This window comes from Medicago sativa, chromosome 8 (assembly GCF_051527215.1).
Source record: "Medicago sativa cultivar Bolivia chromosome 8, Bolivia_mono, whole genome shotgun sequence".
NCBI classification, from domain to species: Eukaryota; Viridiplantae; Streptophyta; class Magnoliopsida; order Fabales; family Fabaceae; genus Medicago; species Medicago sativa.
Genome location: NC_140756.1, coordinates 68,814,965 through 68,827,693, shown reverse-complemented (window position 1 = coordinate 68,827,693; position 12,729 = coordinate 68,814,965). Strand labels below are relative to the sequence as shown.

Sequence of the window (12,729 nt, the reverse complement as noted above, 5' to 3'; positions counted from 1 at the left end):
TATTATATTTAAAATTTGATTCTTCCTTACTCAATTAAATACTTTTCTTTAAAATTATTACCTTAAATTATAACATAAATTATTTTTATTCGAAAAGGAGGACATACCATACCACACATGCTACTAAGAAAGAAAAGAAAAAAAGGGATACTAAGTTTATGGATAGTCAGATTTCTTCTAGTTATAATATTCATTTAAAATATGATATTTATAAGTTTCATTTTCATTATCCAATCAAAAGACTCATTTTTTAGTTTTGATATCTCGACTTGAGCGATTAGTCTTTGCAGTTGCGTTGTAGAGATAATCGGCTCACGCTATTGGGGAGTTCACAGGGTGCGGGAGAAACAAAGTGGTGAAGGCTTCAGAACCACAAAGCTTCCCTACAACTGTGAGTTATCACCTCATACAACAGGATCTAACACAAGAACCATCTCCCACTCCCCCATCAAGTTGGACTAGGGCTCTGATACCACTTGTTGGAGAGACCGTGAGCGATCGCTAACAATAACGGGCCGGTTAGAGCTTTGATATCACTTGTTGGGAAGACCAAGTGCAACAACATGTCAATGCTCCAGGACCATAAGAGAGGGAGACGTGACGTCACATCTCCTTAAAACTTAAGACGATATACATGTCACATCTCTTAAATATCAAACATATCATCCGTTCATAAAGGATGTGAAATTTATCTACTCACATTTAAAATCCAACAAAAAAAAAATGGATGTCGAAATCATTAATTAATGAGTTAGAAGAAACTTTTGTTTCTCCTCATCCTAACACTCTTGTATGGACCCTTAAGACATGTGGAAAAAAAACCGGCCACTAAATGTGTTTTAAGAAATATGACTTTAGAAATAACGTCTAGCTACTAAACCAAATGACAAAACGTTAAAGAATGCGAAAATGTCAACATGTTTTCTTTCACATGATATTCACCCAACAACGCCGGTTCTCCAACTGTTTTCAACATCTACACGGTCGAAAGAAATTGGACTGGATGAGTATTTCAATAAATCAGAACAAATTGTGTCTAATATTTTGTCATGAACTTCACTTCTTTAAAGTTTGACTTGATATTTAAAAGTTTGATTTAACTTTATTGAAAATTCAATTTCACAAAAAGTTTTAGATAACGAGTATATGGGGGGTTTGTTGAGTAAGCCCAAAACTTGCTATGAAGGCGACTTTACGTGATTACGGAAATTAATTTTCATTGAGTTGATTTTATAATTTCATGAATATTAGGAGAATCCCTAAAAAAAAAATGAATATTAGGAGAAAAACTACGTGGTTACGGTGGACGTCACATCACATGTCCAACCTCTCACGTAAAATGTACTTATGTTTGAATTTATTTTTGCAACGGCAATATGCCAATTGCCATGTAATGTGTAATCTTCCCTAAAAAAAAAAAATGTAATGTGTAATCTTCATTTGTATAATTTTTCAAAATCATTTTTTTTAAGTAGTCCAATGAGTAGTGACTAAAAATTTATCTCGTAAAAGATAAATAAATAAAGTGTCTAGGATTGAATCTCGGCCCCGTGTATATCATGCAATGTTTTTATCAATTGAGTTAAGTTCACGAAGACAATTCCTCTTAATCTTTAATTGATATTGAATCAACCTTTAAAGCTTTCGTAAAAGAATGTCATGCTTGGTTTGAGGATAATAATAATGATAATAGTAACAACATTGTAGATGACCTAAGTAAACGAAGAATATGGAACTAACTACACAACTCCCTGACAAATTTAGTGTCATAGTCATGGCGATGCGACAAGCGCACATGCTCGTGGTGAGGTTGTCTTCCTTGGTCTTCATGTGGCGTAGGCGGCTAAGAGCGCAGAGTCGGTCCAAAGGCAAGGACACTAAATCCCTCGCTTTAGACCTATCAAAAAAAAATCATTAAATTTTATAAGTAAAAAGACCTCACAGTCAAATAAAAAGGGCTCATGTCAAAATTTGCTTGGAGTCTCACTTACTCTTTAAAGATTATTAGGTCGGCCATGTAAGAGTGTGACAATGGAGGCATTAGAAATCAAATGCATGGGAAAGTCATAGAGTTGCAAAAGACATTGGACGCCATGACGACATAGAGTTTTGACAAAAAAATAAATAAATTAAATTGACTTTTGAATACAATTAAGTTTTCATAAACTAATGTTTTCATAATTATTTTGGTCGCAATGAACAAAACACACGTTGGTAAACTAGTAATTGAATGAACGGTTTAGCAAAATTACAATTATACATTTTTAATCAAGACTTTTGTTTAACATGAACAAGTAAAATAATGTTTGCACCATCCACAAGTTTTATTTTCACCATTAAATAAATAAATTTTGTTATATCTAATTTGATGATAAAATTTAAGTTTAAATGTAGTTTTAGACCCATGTTTCACAGTTGTTTGATTTTGACCTTCCAAGCTTCAATCACTTGATGTTGGCCACATGTTTTGATTGCTCGTTTTTAGCCCCCAAATTTATCCCCTTTTAAATTTGTTAATCCCCAATTGATATTTTGATTTTAAAAATAAAATATTTTATAAAAAAAAAAGCGACAAGATTAAAATAATATTTAATTTATTTTTTTATTAATTTCTAAATATTTTATGTCGGTTTTTTTAAGGTGGGGTCCATATAGCCTATGCAATAGTGCAACACATAGACAACAATTGAGAAGTCTATTTGCAAGCTATTGAGGAAGTTTCTTCGCCTCAAAAAAATAATTTAATATTGTGTGACTCATTAGGCAACATATATTAAACTGATTAAACAAATAGGACGAACATATACTATGCTTGATCATAACAAAAAGACCGAAAATGTATAAAATATAAGCTTATTTTATGTAGAAGTAATTAATGTCTAAATTAAATTTAACATCATTTGTTTCATTAAATTAAAAATACTTTTTTGAATAAATATTAATTAAAAAATGACTTTTTTTAGTGTTGAATATTGACCTTTTCAATATCGAGCAACTGTTAAACTTGAGGAGCCAAAATCAAGCAATTAAAACTTATGGGATCAGGACATTGCATATTATATACAGGGGTTAGGGTTCGAACTCCAGACACTCTACTTCTTTACAATTAAAAACGTGTGAGCTCCAACCACTATACTATTTGACTAAAAAAACGTAAGGGGTCAAAATCAAACAACTGCGAAATTTAAAAGGTCATTTAAAATCAAAAATTGATTGATTCTATTGTAAAATCGAATTTTGCATTATGTGATATTTAACTCTTGGCTTAATTGCAGTTTTGGTCTCCCTCTTTTCATCATTTGCAAAATTGGTCCCCGTATTTTAAAATTGGAGAATTTTGGTCCCTCTATAAAAAAAAATTGTCTAAAATATTGTGATATGATATGTTTTAAATGAGGTTTTCAAGGGAATTTTGTTACAATTTTATTGATGTTTCTTTTTTCATCTTCATATCATATTCCACGACATTTAAAATTTATCACATCACATTTTTATAGTTCAAATATATGATGGAGGGACCAAAACTGTCGAATTTCAAAATAGGGGGGCCATTTCTGCAAAATGGTGAAAATAGGGGGACCAAAACTACAATTAAGCCTTCACTCTTTTATGCAACGTGGAATCTATTTGTCAGGATATGACCGAGACATGCTAAATGGACGTCTAATTCTTATAAATTAACCCATCCAATCAATATTATAAGCAAACATTCATTTTTTAGGTTCATTGAATAATTGATGTATCACGTCTATAATATAGATTATATACACCAATTATTTGATAAATCTAAAAACTTGTTTTATGCTAATAATAATGACTGGAGCGAGTAAGTTTGTGTATATTTAAAATAAATCCCGAAATTCTACAAATCAATTGTCGGGAATCATCACTAGGTTTTTCAGTTCTTTGCTCCATCGTAAGAACCTTAGCCTGCACCCTTTAATCAATGCATAAGGGAATGAGTGTCGGTATGGAGGCAAAGTTACCATGACTTTCTCTCTATTTCTCTCATATATTTTTTTCTCGGAAATAGACATGCATACAAGTTAACATGGGTGTACAACACACAACCATGTCTTACAATTCGTCTCGGTTTGAACACATTGGGTCGAGTCTGACTCGATCAAAAGAAAAACATGGACAAAAAATATAGGACATGACAAAAACATAATAATTGAAAAAGATCAGGTTCAAGTTACCCCTTAAGTTACCCGTCTCATCCCAATTTAATTTGAGAACAAAGTTTTTTTAAAATATTTTTATATACTCTCTCAAACTCGTGACACACGACTCTTTCACTTCAACATTATTCACTTTCTATTTCGAAATCAACCTAATGTGATGAATGAGTCCGGGTTACATGAAGAGAGGACCGAGTTCTAGTTGAAGGAATGACCATGCCTGTTCCAAGACCGGTGTCTGTGTGTTTCACGTATTATCTAGAAGTTATAATGACTGTTCCATTCCAAAACTTCATTTCAGTATTTCACAATATTTTATATTTTTGTAGATACATTTCACAAAAATATTTGGATCCACACATAGAAGGATACAGGGTAAACTAAAGCTAAATTAAGCACTCGACACAACATCAATATTTATGATTTATTTATAATTTAAAATTGAAACCATTTAATTTATAATATTTCGTTCACCACTTCAGTAAAATTAACCTCAGTACGTAACTGTCAACAGCAGAATTTGTTTTTACCACGAATATCAGTGCAATCAAGCACATGCTTATGATCAAATTTAAATTAAATTAAACCTTTTTCTCCTATGAAATTATTGTACTCCATTAATTATTTTATATTCAACTCGAATTTATTTAAAAAAAAATTTATTCCCTTAATTCCCTAGAGCATCCACAATGGGAGAGTCTTAAACATTTAAGACCTGGTACCTAATAAGTACTCCCATTGTGGGAAAAAAAATTAAGGGTCTTAAAAGATGCAAGGTCTAAATTAAGACCTCATTCTTAAATGGGTCCATATCACCTTTTTATTAAAATAATAATTTTCATGGTTTTTTTAATAGTATAAAATAGATAGTGTATTAAATAAATAATATTGGTGGGACCCAATTAGACCTTTTGTTAGAGGGTCTCCATTGAAGTGGTTCAGTACCTATTAGGTACTATTATTAAAAAATTATTAAAAAGTGATGTGTCAATGTGAGACCCATTTAAGACCTCAAAGATGAAAGTCTCCATTATGGATGCTCTTAATACTCTCTTCGTTCTATATGTAAGCACAATTTTATTAGTGGTAAAGAGTGTTTACATACAGGGACAGAGGGGTAACTAATAAGTGATGAAATTCAAATTTTCCTTGGACTCACATCACATGTGTTTTCGAAGTTAGCGCTTACGCAATCAGAGAATCTCTTTTGGGTCAGTAAAGCAACAGCAGTACGCAATCGGATTCCAGACCATTTGATTAATCCAAATTCAGTAAAAGAAGCACCCATTTCTACACAGTGAACAGAAATAGTGAATCAACTCAAAATATCCAAGACAAAAATGAAAAAACATAAACCAACTCATGGTAAAAAAAGAGAAAAATTATTACATCCTCTAGAAAAACATCATTCCTCATTCCACCACCCACACAAAAGAAATAAATATATATCCTTTGTTTTTTTAATTGTGTTAATAATACTTATTATTTTAATTAAATTTTTATTATTTAAATTTTTCAAACATATAATTCTTTTAGAGGAAACATATACTTATAATTGTTATTTTATAATGTTAATTTTGATATAATATATGTTAATTTTGATATAATATATTTGTCAAATTTATATATATCTATCTATATATAAAAGTTGTCCCAAGCTAATTTTGAAGCCCTAATTTTTCCAAAACCCTAATGGCTACAATTACTGTTTTACCCCTAAAAGCAACAAATCACTCCTAAATCGCTCCTATTCTCTCTCTCGCTCCTATTCTCTCTCTCCCCTCACACGCCCACTTTTTTTTAATCAGAGAAAGTCACCCATTTTCAGACTCTCTCTATCTACGATTCTTCTGTATCTCTCCCTTTTCTCTCACACACTTCCTCCCAAAACCATACCATGGCTGCTTCTTCTCTCTTTCTCCACCAAAGCCTCCCTTACGAGTCACGATCTCCGATCTCTTTCCTCCATCTACTAATAAACTCTGATAGCTCTCTCTCCATTATGAACACAGATTGCCGCCGGAAAAATTATTTATCGCACTGATCCACGCACATCTCGCCGACTCCGCAATTGTCGCCGCAACAACAAACGACATTCGTAATTGTCACCGGTAACTCTCTTTCTCCCACCGATTCATGTTCATATTGATTGTGTGAATTTTGCTAATTTTGAATTTGACAATAGGGTTTGAATTATATCTTTTTCATTGATTTTGTGTAAATTATCATTGATTATCAATTACAGTATAGTCAAAATGGTTGATTATCAATTTTGTGTAAATTATGCTAATTTCGAATTTGACATTAGGGTGTGAATTTTGTGTAAATATAGTCGATTTTGATATGTGATTGTGTGAATTACAGCTTTTTCTTCATTGTTAGTTTTTGTAATCGTTACTTTCTCTGTGTTTCAGTCTCAATTCAATATCTTGCAATCATGCTACTTCTCTGTTTATGCTCTTCTACTTGAATTATGGATGAATTTCTGGACGTTTTTTTTTAATTCTTACCTTTTAATGTTCTGAACTTTTTTTTTTTAATTTGTAGGTTCTAATGAAGGTCCACGCAGTTATAGTTACTTGAATCAGGAGAAAAAGAGCACAGGTATTGAATTTTAGTGTCCAAAATTGATAATGAATGTTCTAATGAATCTGAACGTTTCAAGGTTCTAATGAATGTTCTGAATTTTAGTATCACACCTTTAATTGACTCTTTTTGATTGTGTTGTCTTTCTTTCTTTTATGTAGGTTTGATTTGTGATGTCTTGAATTCCTCAATGCAAATGTGATAACACTTAAATATTGAAGATTTTTAATTTTAAGACTCCCTGTCTCATTTCAGATATGATTAAGTATTTATACAAATTGGATGTACGTTTCCTTTCTAAATTTGTATGTTTCTGATTTTTTGTCGAGACATATTCTTTCCTAAATTTTATCAGGACATATTCTTTCCTAAATTGACGAGAAATCTGAAATGTAATTTGCATTTGGTTCTGAACATCATTTTCTTAACACCATTTTTATAATGATTCATTTTGCTTTGAACTTTTAAGCATGTTAACTGCTTTGCTTCATATGTATTAAGTTGAATTATGGATGACTTATTTTTTCTTCATCATAAGTTGACATAATTATTGAAAATGACACAATCATAAGTATATAATACTTTCGTGGTAAGCATAGTTTTCCTCTTCTATCTAATAATTGAATTTCCTTCCTACTATAATATGAGTAAATGCGGTGTACTTTCCTTTTCTCTTGCAGGCAGAGGTACTTGGTGTTGATCCAAGAGAAGTTGATGTTCCAGTGGTAGGAGGTCATGTAGGAGTCACAATATTGCCTCTTTTATCACAGGTTTTGTAAAGGATACTTGATACTTCCTTACTTAAAAATGATGACATCGTTAAACAAGTCACTGAACCTTCTTCAAACTTGGTTTTTAAAGGTTAAGCCTCCCAGTAGCTTCACTGCAGAAGAAACCGAATACCTGACAAATCGCATTCAAAATGGTGGAACAGAAGTTGTTGAGGTAATGTTATATAAGTAATAAGTTTATCACCTAATATGTGATTGGAGTATTAGAAGGACAAACTTCTTAGATATCATGTCCTTGAACCTGTGATTCTTTTTTTATGGAAATCTGAACCTTTAGGATTGCTTCAAAGAGTCCTAACTAAAATGTGATTTCAAGTGTTCATTTGATAAAAGATTAATTACAATTAACTTAAAGCTTCTTCATTCTTGAGTGTGGGATTCACATTGTTATTTGGATTGATATAGTTTTTTGCTCTTTGATATATATTCCTTTAATGTTTCAGCTACTTCATGCAGATTTTTATTGAGGTATTTCCTCAAAATTGTTGCAAATTTATCTTGGTGGATGAGGGTGGAGAACGGGTTCCTTACACGTGCAGTGTTGCTTAACATTTGATGGCTTAAGTCCTTATCTCTTGAAGAATTACGAGAAGCGGATGCAAAAAAAATGAAATCTGTGGTTTCAAGATATAGTGGACAATTGGTTGCATAGGACGTTGTGAACTAGAATGTCCACAACCGGTTTTTTGAGGACAAACTCGGCGAAAATGCCTCTGCAGTATATTATTTAACAGCTTACTATATCTTGATCCGAACACCAGCATGTTTATGAATGTGTTTAACACCATTGAATTCAGTCCAGACCAAGTTGCCAGCCCAGCCAATTATATCAGGAAACTTAAGGAGATTCACAATTTCCAGGAACTACTGGAATGCTATTGGCTATAGTGGTGCAAGGCCATTTGTCAGGCGGCATGCCAACCATTGCTTACATGAGGTCAGGTCTAGATCATCTTGGTGCAACTGGACTTCCTACATGGCTCACTGAAAGTAGTGTGGATTCTAATCCAAATCAGGTATTTCCTATACTTTAAAAGTAATAACTTCTGCTTATTACACAAGTCAAAATACAAAGCTGCATGATTTAAAACAGAAGATGCATAGTTTAGCTATCTATTTTCGTCTGTTAGTCATAGAAGTAAAAGAAACAAACCTGAATTTAGCAAACAAAATTTTTAGAAGTATTAGTTTCATTAGCTTCACTGGCTATATTATATGACATGATCAAACAAAAAATGATTATTTTTTTCTTATTTTTGTGTGTTGGGCAGGCAATGTATTTTGAAGAGATACTAAGAGAGGCTTACTCCCATCCAGCTGTTGAAGGGATTATAATGTTTGTAGGTCCAACGCAAGCCGGTTTCATCAAGACGCAACTTGCAGATGCAAATTTTAAAAATACTCCAACCGGAGACGCTGTGGTCAAGCTTATTGGTGAGTAGGGAACTTGAACTCATAGAGCGATATCAGACAATAGAGGAATCGTAGATATTTCACTACATCATGGAGATTATGATGTAACTGTTACACATCCTCTAATCCAATACTCCAAAAAACTGAATATAAGTGTAAGGAAAAGATTTTCACCGGAACCTATCAATGTAAAAATGCATGCCTAAAGAGCAACCAACTATTATAACTCCTACTGAAGCCAGCAATATTTAACTGTGTCAATTTTGAAAGATTATTATTGTAATAAAGGGGTTTTGAAAGATTATAGCAACATTTTTTTTGTTAATATTACACTTTTCATCCAAATTAGAAATGAACTCTCTTTGTTAAATATCTAACACAAAATGCACCAGAATTTTGCAATCTATATAAACAGGTGGAAGAAACATTTCACCAAACAGTTAAAGGCCATCATTTACGGTAAAGGCCAAATATTCGATAAAAGGCTTTTACATGTTGAGGTTAAGAATGCGCTTTTTTTAGGTACATAATATAACATTAACATATAATCTTTACAAAAGAATGAAGTAACATTTTGTAAAAAAAAAAAAAAAGAATGAAGTAACATACCAATAATATAACATTGACATATAATTTTAACAAAAGAATGAAGTAACACACCATTGATAAAAAATAATATTTTAAAGGTGAATAAGTGTGGTGTCTGAGGTTCGAATTCCAACATCTGCATATATTTGGGACCATAGATTTCATTCTCTTTGATATGCATTGAGATTTGCTTTTGTCTACTACATCTACAATGTATATGACCCGTGCGGCAGCACGGATGAAAAGTCTAGTATATATATAATATATGTTGTATTTCACCTTAAACATGGTGCTTCACCGTCGTTTTTTTTGTCAACTTCACCGTCGTTTTATTATACTACTTTTTTTTTTTGACCAACTTTATTAAACTACTTCTTATGTACCATAATAAGAATAAGATTTACAGTAAAAAATTATCTTAAAATTGGGCCTTTGGCCCTGTTTTGTAACCAAAAAAAAATTATCTTAAAATAATTATCATTTTAATGTTCAATGTAATATTGATTGTTTTATTAATCAACTGGTAATTAATGAGTTTAATTTAGTAAAAATTCCGAAAAATTGTTACATTTTGAAGGAAAAAAACACAACTAAACTACTCCATATTCAGTTGAAATATGGGATATTTATTATTTAAGTAGTTTTCCAAATTGAACCAAATAACAAGCAATCCTAATATTTCGAGAACAATGATACTACCTCCGTCCCAATTTAATTGACACAATTTTGTTTTTCACACATATTAAGAAAAATGTATAAATAAAGGGGAAAGTGGAATATATTGTATTGGGAATGATAAAAGTAGTATTATTTAGTGTTATATTGTATTGGAAATGATGAAAGTTGTATTGAAAATTGAAATAGGTCAGTTATTTTGGGACACTTTTTTTAGAAAATGGGTCAGTTATTCCGGAACGGAGGGAGTAGTAAAAACTAAAAACCACAACTAAAACAACAGGACAACAAATTCAGGCAAAAAAACATGAAACATGACAACAAATGCTAACTACTGTTTATGTTTATGTGGAAACACCACACCCTGTCACCAGCCTGGAAATCCATTCCGCGGCTTATTTCCACGCTCCTTCAAAACACAAACAAGACAAAACATAATCATAGAATCTTCTATTTTTCCTTAAATTAAAAAAAAATAAAGTAATTGTATTATCCTACGTGTCAACAAAATCGTTGTCATTTTCCAATGTTTTTCCTATAAATACACACCACACACGGTTTCGCTGTTTTTCCATTTCCAACTAATAAAAGCTACAAATAGCTTCTTCACACACCAAATCCGCAAACTAGAACAAAAAATTTCAACTTCTTAGAGTTTACTTTCATTTCCAAACAATTTCAATTTTGCAAAGACATCATCATGGGTAATTGTACCTCGTTTGATTCATCCCAGGTTGAAACATCTAAGGTTGTCGTACATGATGGTACGATGAGAGAATTCACGTACGAGGTTAAGGTTGGGTTTGTATTACAATTATACCCTGATTGTTTCATATGTGATTCTGATGAGATGGGATTCGATGATGTTGTTTTAGCCATGCATGAAGACGAGGTTTTGAGACTTGGTCAGCTTTATTTTGCTTTGCCGTTGACACGGTTGAAGAAGCCGTTGCCGGTGGTGGAAATGGCGGCGTTGGCCGTGAAGGCTAGCTCGGCTTTAACGAAAAGTGGTGGTAGTGGTGAGAAATGTGGGGTTGGTAGGAAACAGATTGTGATGTTTTCTGGTGATGGGAATGGGAAACCTTGCCGGAGAGTTGCGCCGGAAAGTGATTGTGGGGATGTTGGTGTTGGTGGTGGTGGTGTTAGGTCGATGAGTGGGAGAAGGAGGAGAAATTATGGTGGTGGTGATGGTGGTAGAGGGAAGTTTATGGCGGCGTTGAGTTCTATTCCGGAGTAGGGGTAGTTTTGGAAGAAAATATGTTCCTTGATTATCAACTTGTATATATTATTGAAGGAAAAAAAAAAAATTACTATTAAGTTTTGAACATTGTAGTGATTTTTGTTTAACTATAGAAGAAATGAAATTAGATTAGCTTAGTCAGATTCTCTCTTCTAATACTTTTCCATTTCAACTTATTAGACTTTCGCAATATGCATATCAAATTTGTGTTTGGTTAAACGAAATGATTCAACAAAAATGATTATGATTATGATTATGACTAAAAGTAACATAAATGAAAATTAATCTGTGTTTGTACAGATTTGTGTAAGAATAAGTTGAACAAACAATTTAAGACTAAAATTTAATTATACAGCCGGAAACTTACATTTTGGTAGAATCAAATTTTAAAAGTGAAATCAATTCTATTTGAGAATATCCGGATGATATCAAAATCATGTTTACACTTATGAAATCAATTTAATTCTTTAAAAACTAAAACCAAAAACTACACTAAATTAATTAATTAATAGGTAAATACATCAATCCTTACATAATAATTCGGAAGTGGCTTAAAATTGAACGGAGTTTTCATTTTTCCATGTATTATACGAAATGATTATTCAATCCAATTGAGTTCAACCACTTGATTACTCACTTCTTGATTTTTAACTATGATCAATTTAATCTTTTAACTTTTAGGAATTAACACAATAGTCTCTCAATTTCTTTGACACCAATCAATATCACCACTTAATTAAGTTTAGACGTTAAATATGTCACATGATGACGTACAACGTTAAATAGAGATGCGGCAATCCATATGAACTCTGCATTAATTTTATGTATACATGACGTACAACGTTAAACAGAGATGCGACAATCCATGTGACTCTACATTATCTTTATGTATATATGAACCAATTCGTCTCTCATGTTATCTTGTTGTTGGATATGCATCTCCTCCATGTCTTTTTATAAACACTTGACACTTTTCACATATATTAAAATAAATTGATAATATAAGTAAGAGTAAATTACATCTTTTATTACAATATACACTCCTCTTACCTCTTATGCAAAACATATTAGAAAAAGATGCTCTCCTCTCTTTTAAGAGAAGCTTGAATTACATTTCCCACCTCTCTTATGTTAAAATCTACATTTTACTCCCTTAATAATTTTTTTTATTTCTAATAATCTAGCAACAAAAATATAAAACACAAAATGCAAAGAAAAATAGTATCGTGGATACATTTTAGTATAATAAAAATTT

At 31.8% G+C, this 12,729-nt stretch overlaps 2 protein-coding genes and 1 non-coding gene across 3 annotated transcripts; 2 read left to right on the top strand and 1 right to left on the bottom strand.

The window, feature by feature from the left end:
• Positions 1-2,640: 2,640 nt before the first annotated feature.
• Positions 2,641-2,842, bottom strand: LOC146900915 (U2 spliceosomal RNA). The gene has a single exon (XR_015024467.1). It is a non-coding gene; the product is annotated as a U2 spliceosomal RNA (small nuclear RNA).
• Positions 2,843-6,237: 3,395 nt separating this feature from the next.
• On the top strand, positions 6,238-9,281 carry LOC146900914 (uncharacterized; the record flags this gene model as incomplete). The annotated part of the gene is made up of 7 exons (XM_085736990.1): positions 6,238-6,292; positions 6,729-6,785; positions 7,023-7,051; positions 7,448-7,537; positions 7,629-7,712; positions 8,015-8,574; positions 8,830-9,281. Coding segments are annotated over 6 exons (408 nt in total), but the record flags the coding sequence as incomplete, so codon positions are not given.
• A 1,515-nt stretch (positions 9,282-10,796) lies between these two features.
• On the top strand, positions 10,797-11,615 carry LOC146900913 (uncharacterized). The gene has a single exon (XM_085734652.1). It carries the CDS (start codon positions 10,935-10,937, stop codon positions 11,469-11,471), a length of 537 nt encoding a protein of 178 aa, XP_085590778.1. The 5' UTR covers positions 10,797-10,934; the 3' UTR covers positions 11,472-11,615.
• The last annotated feature ends 1,114 nt before the right edge of the window (positions 11,616-12,729 follow it).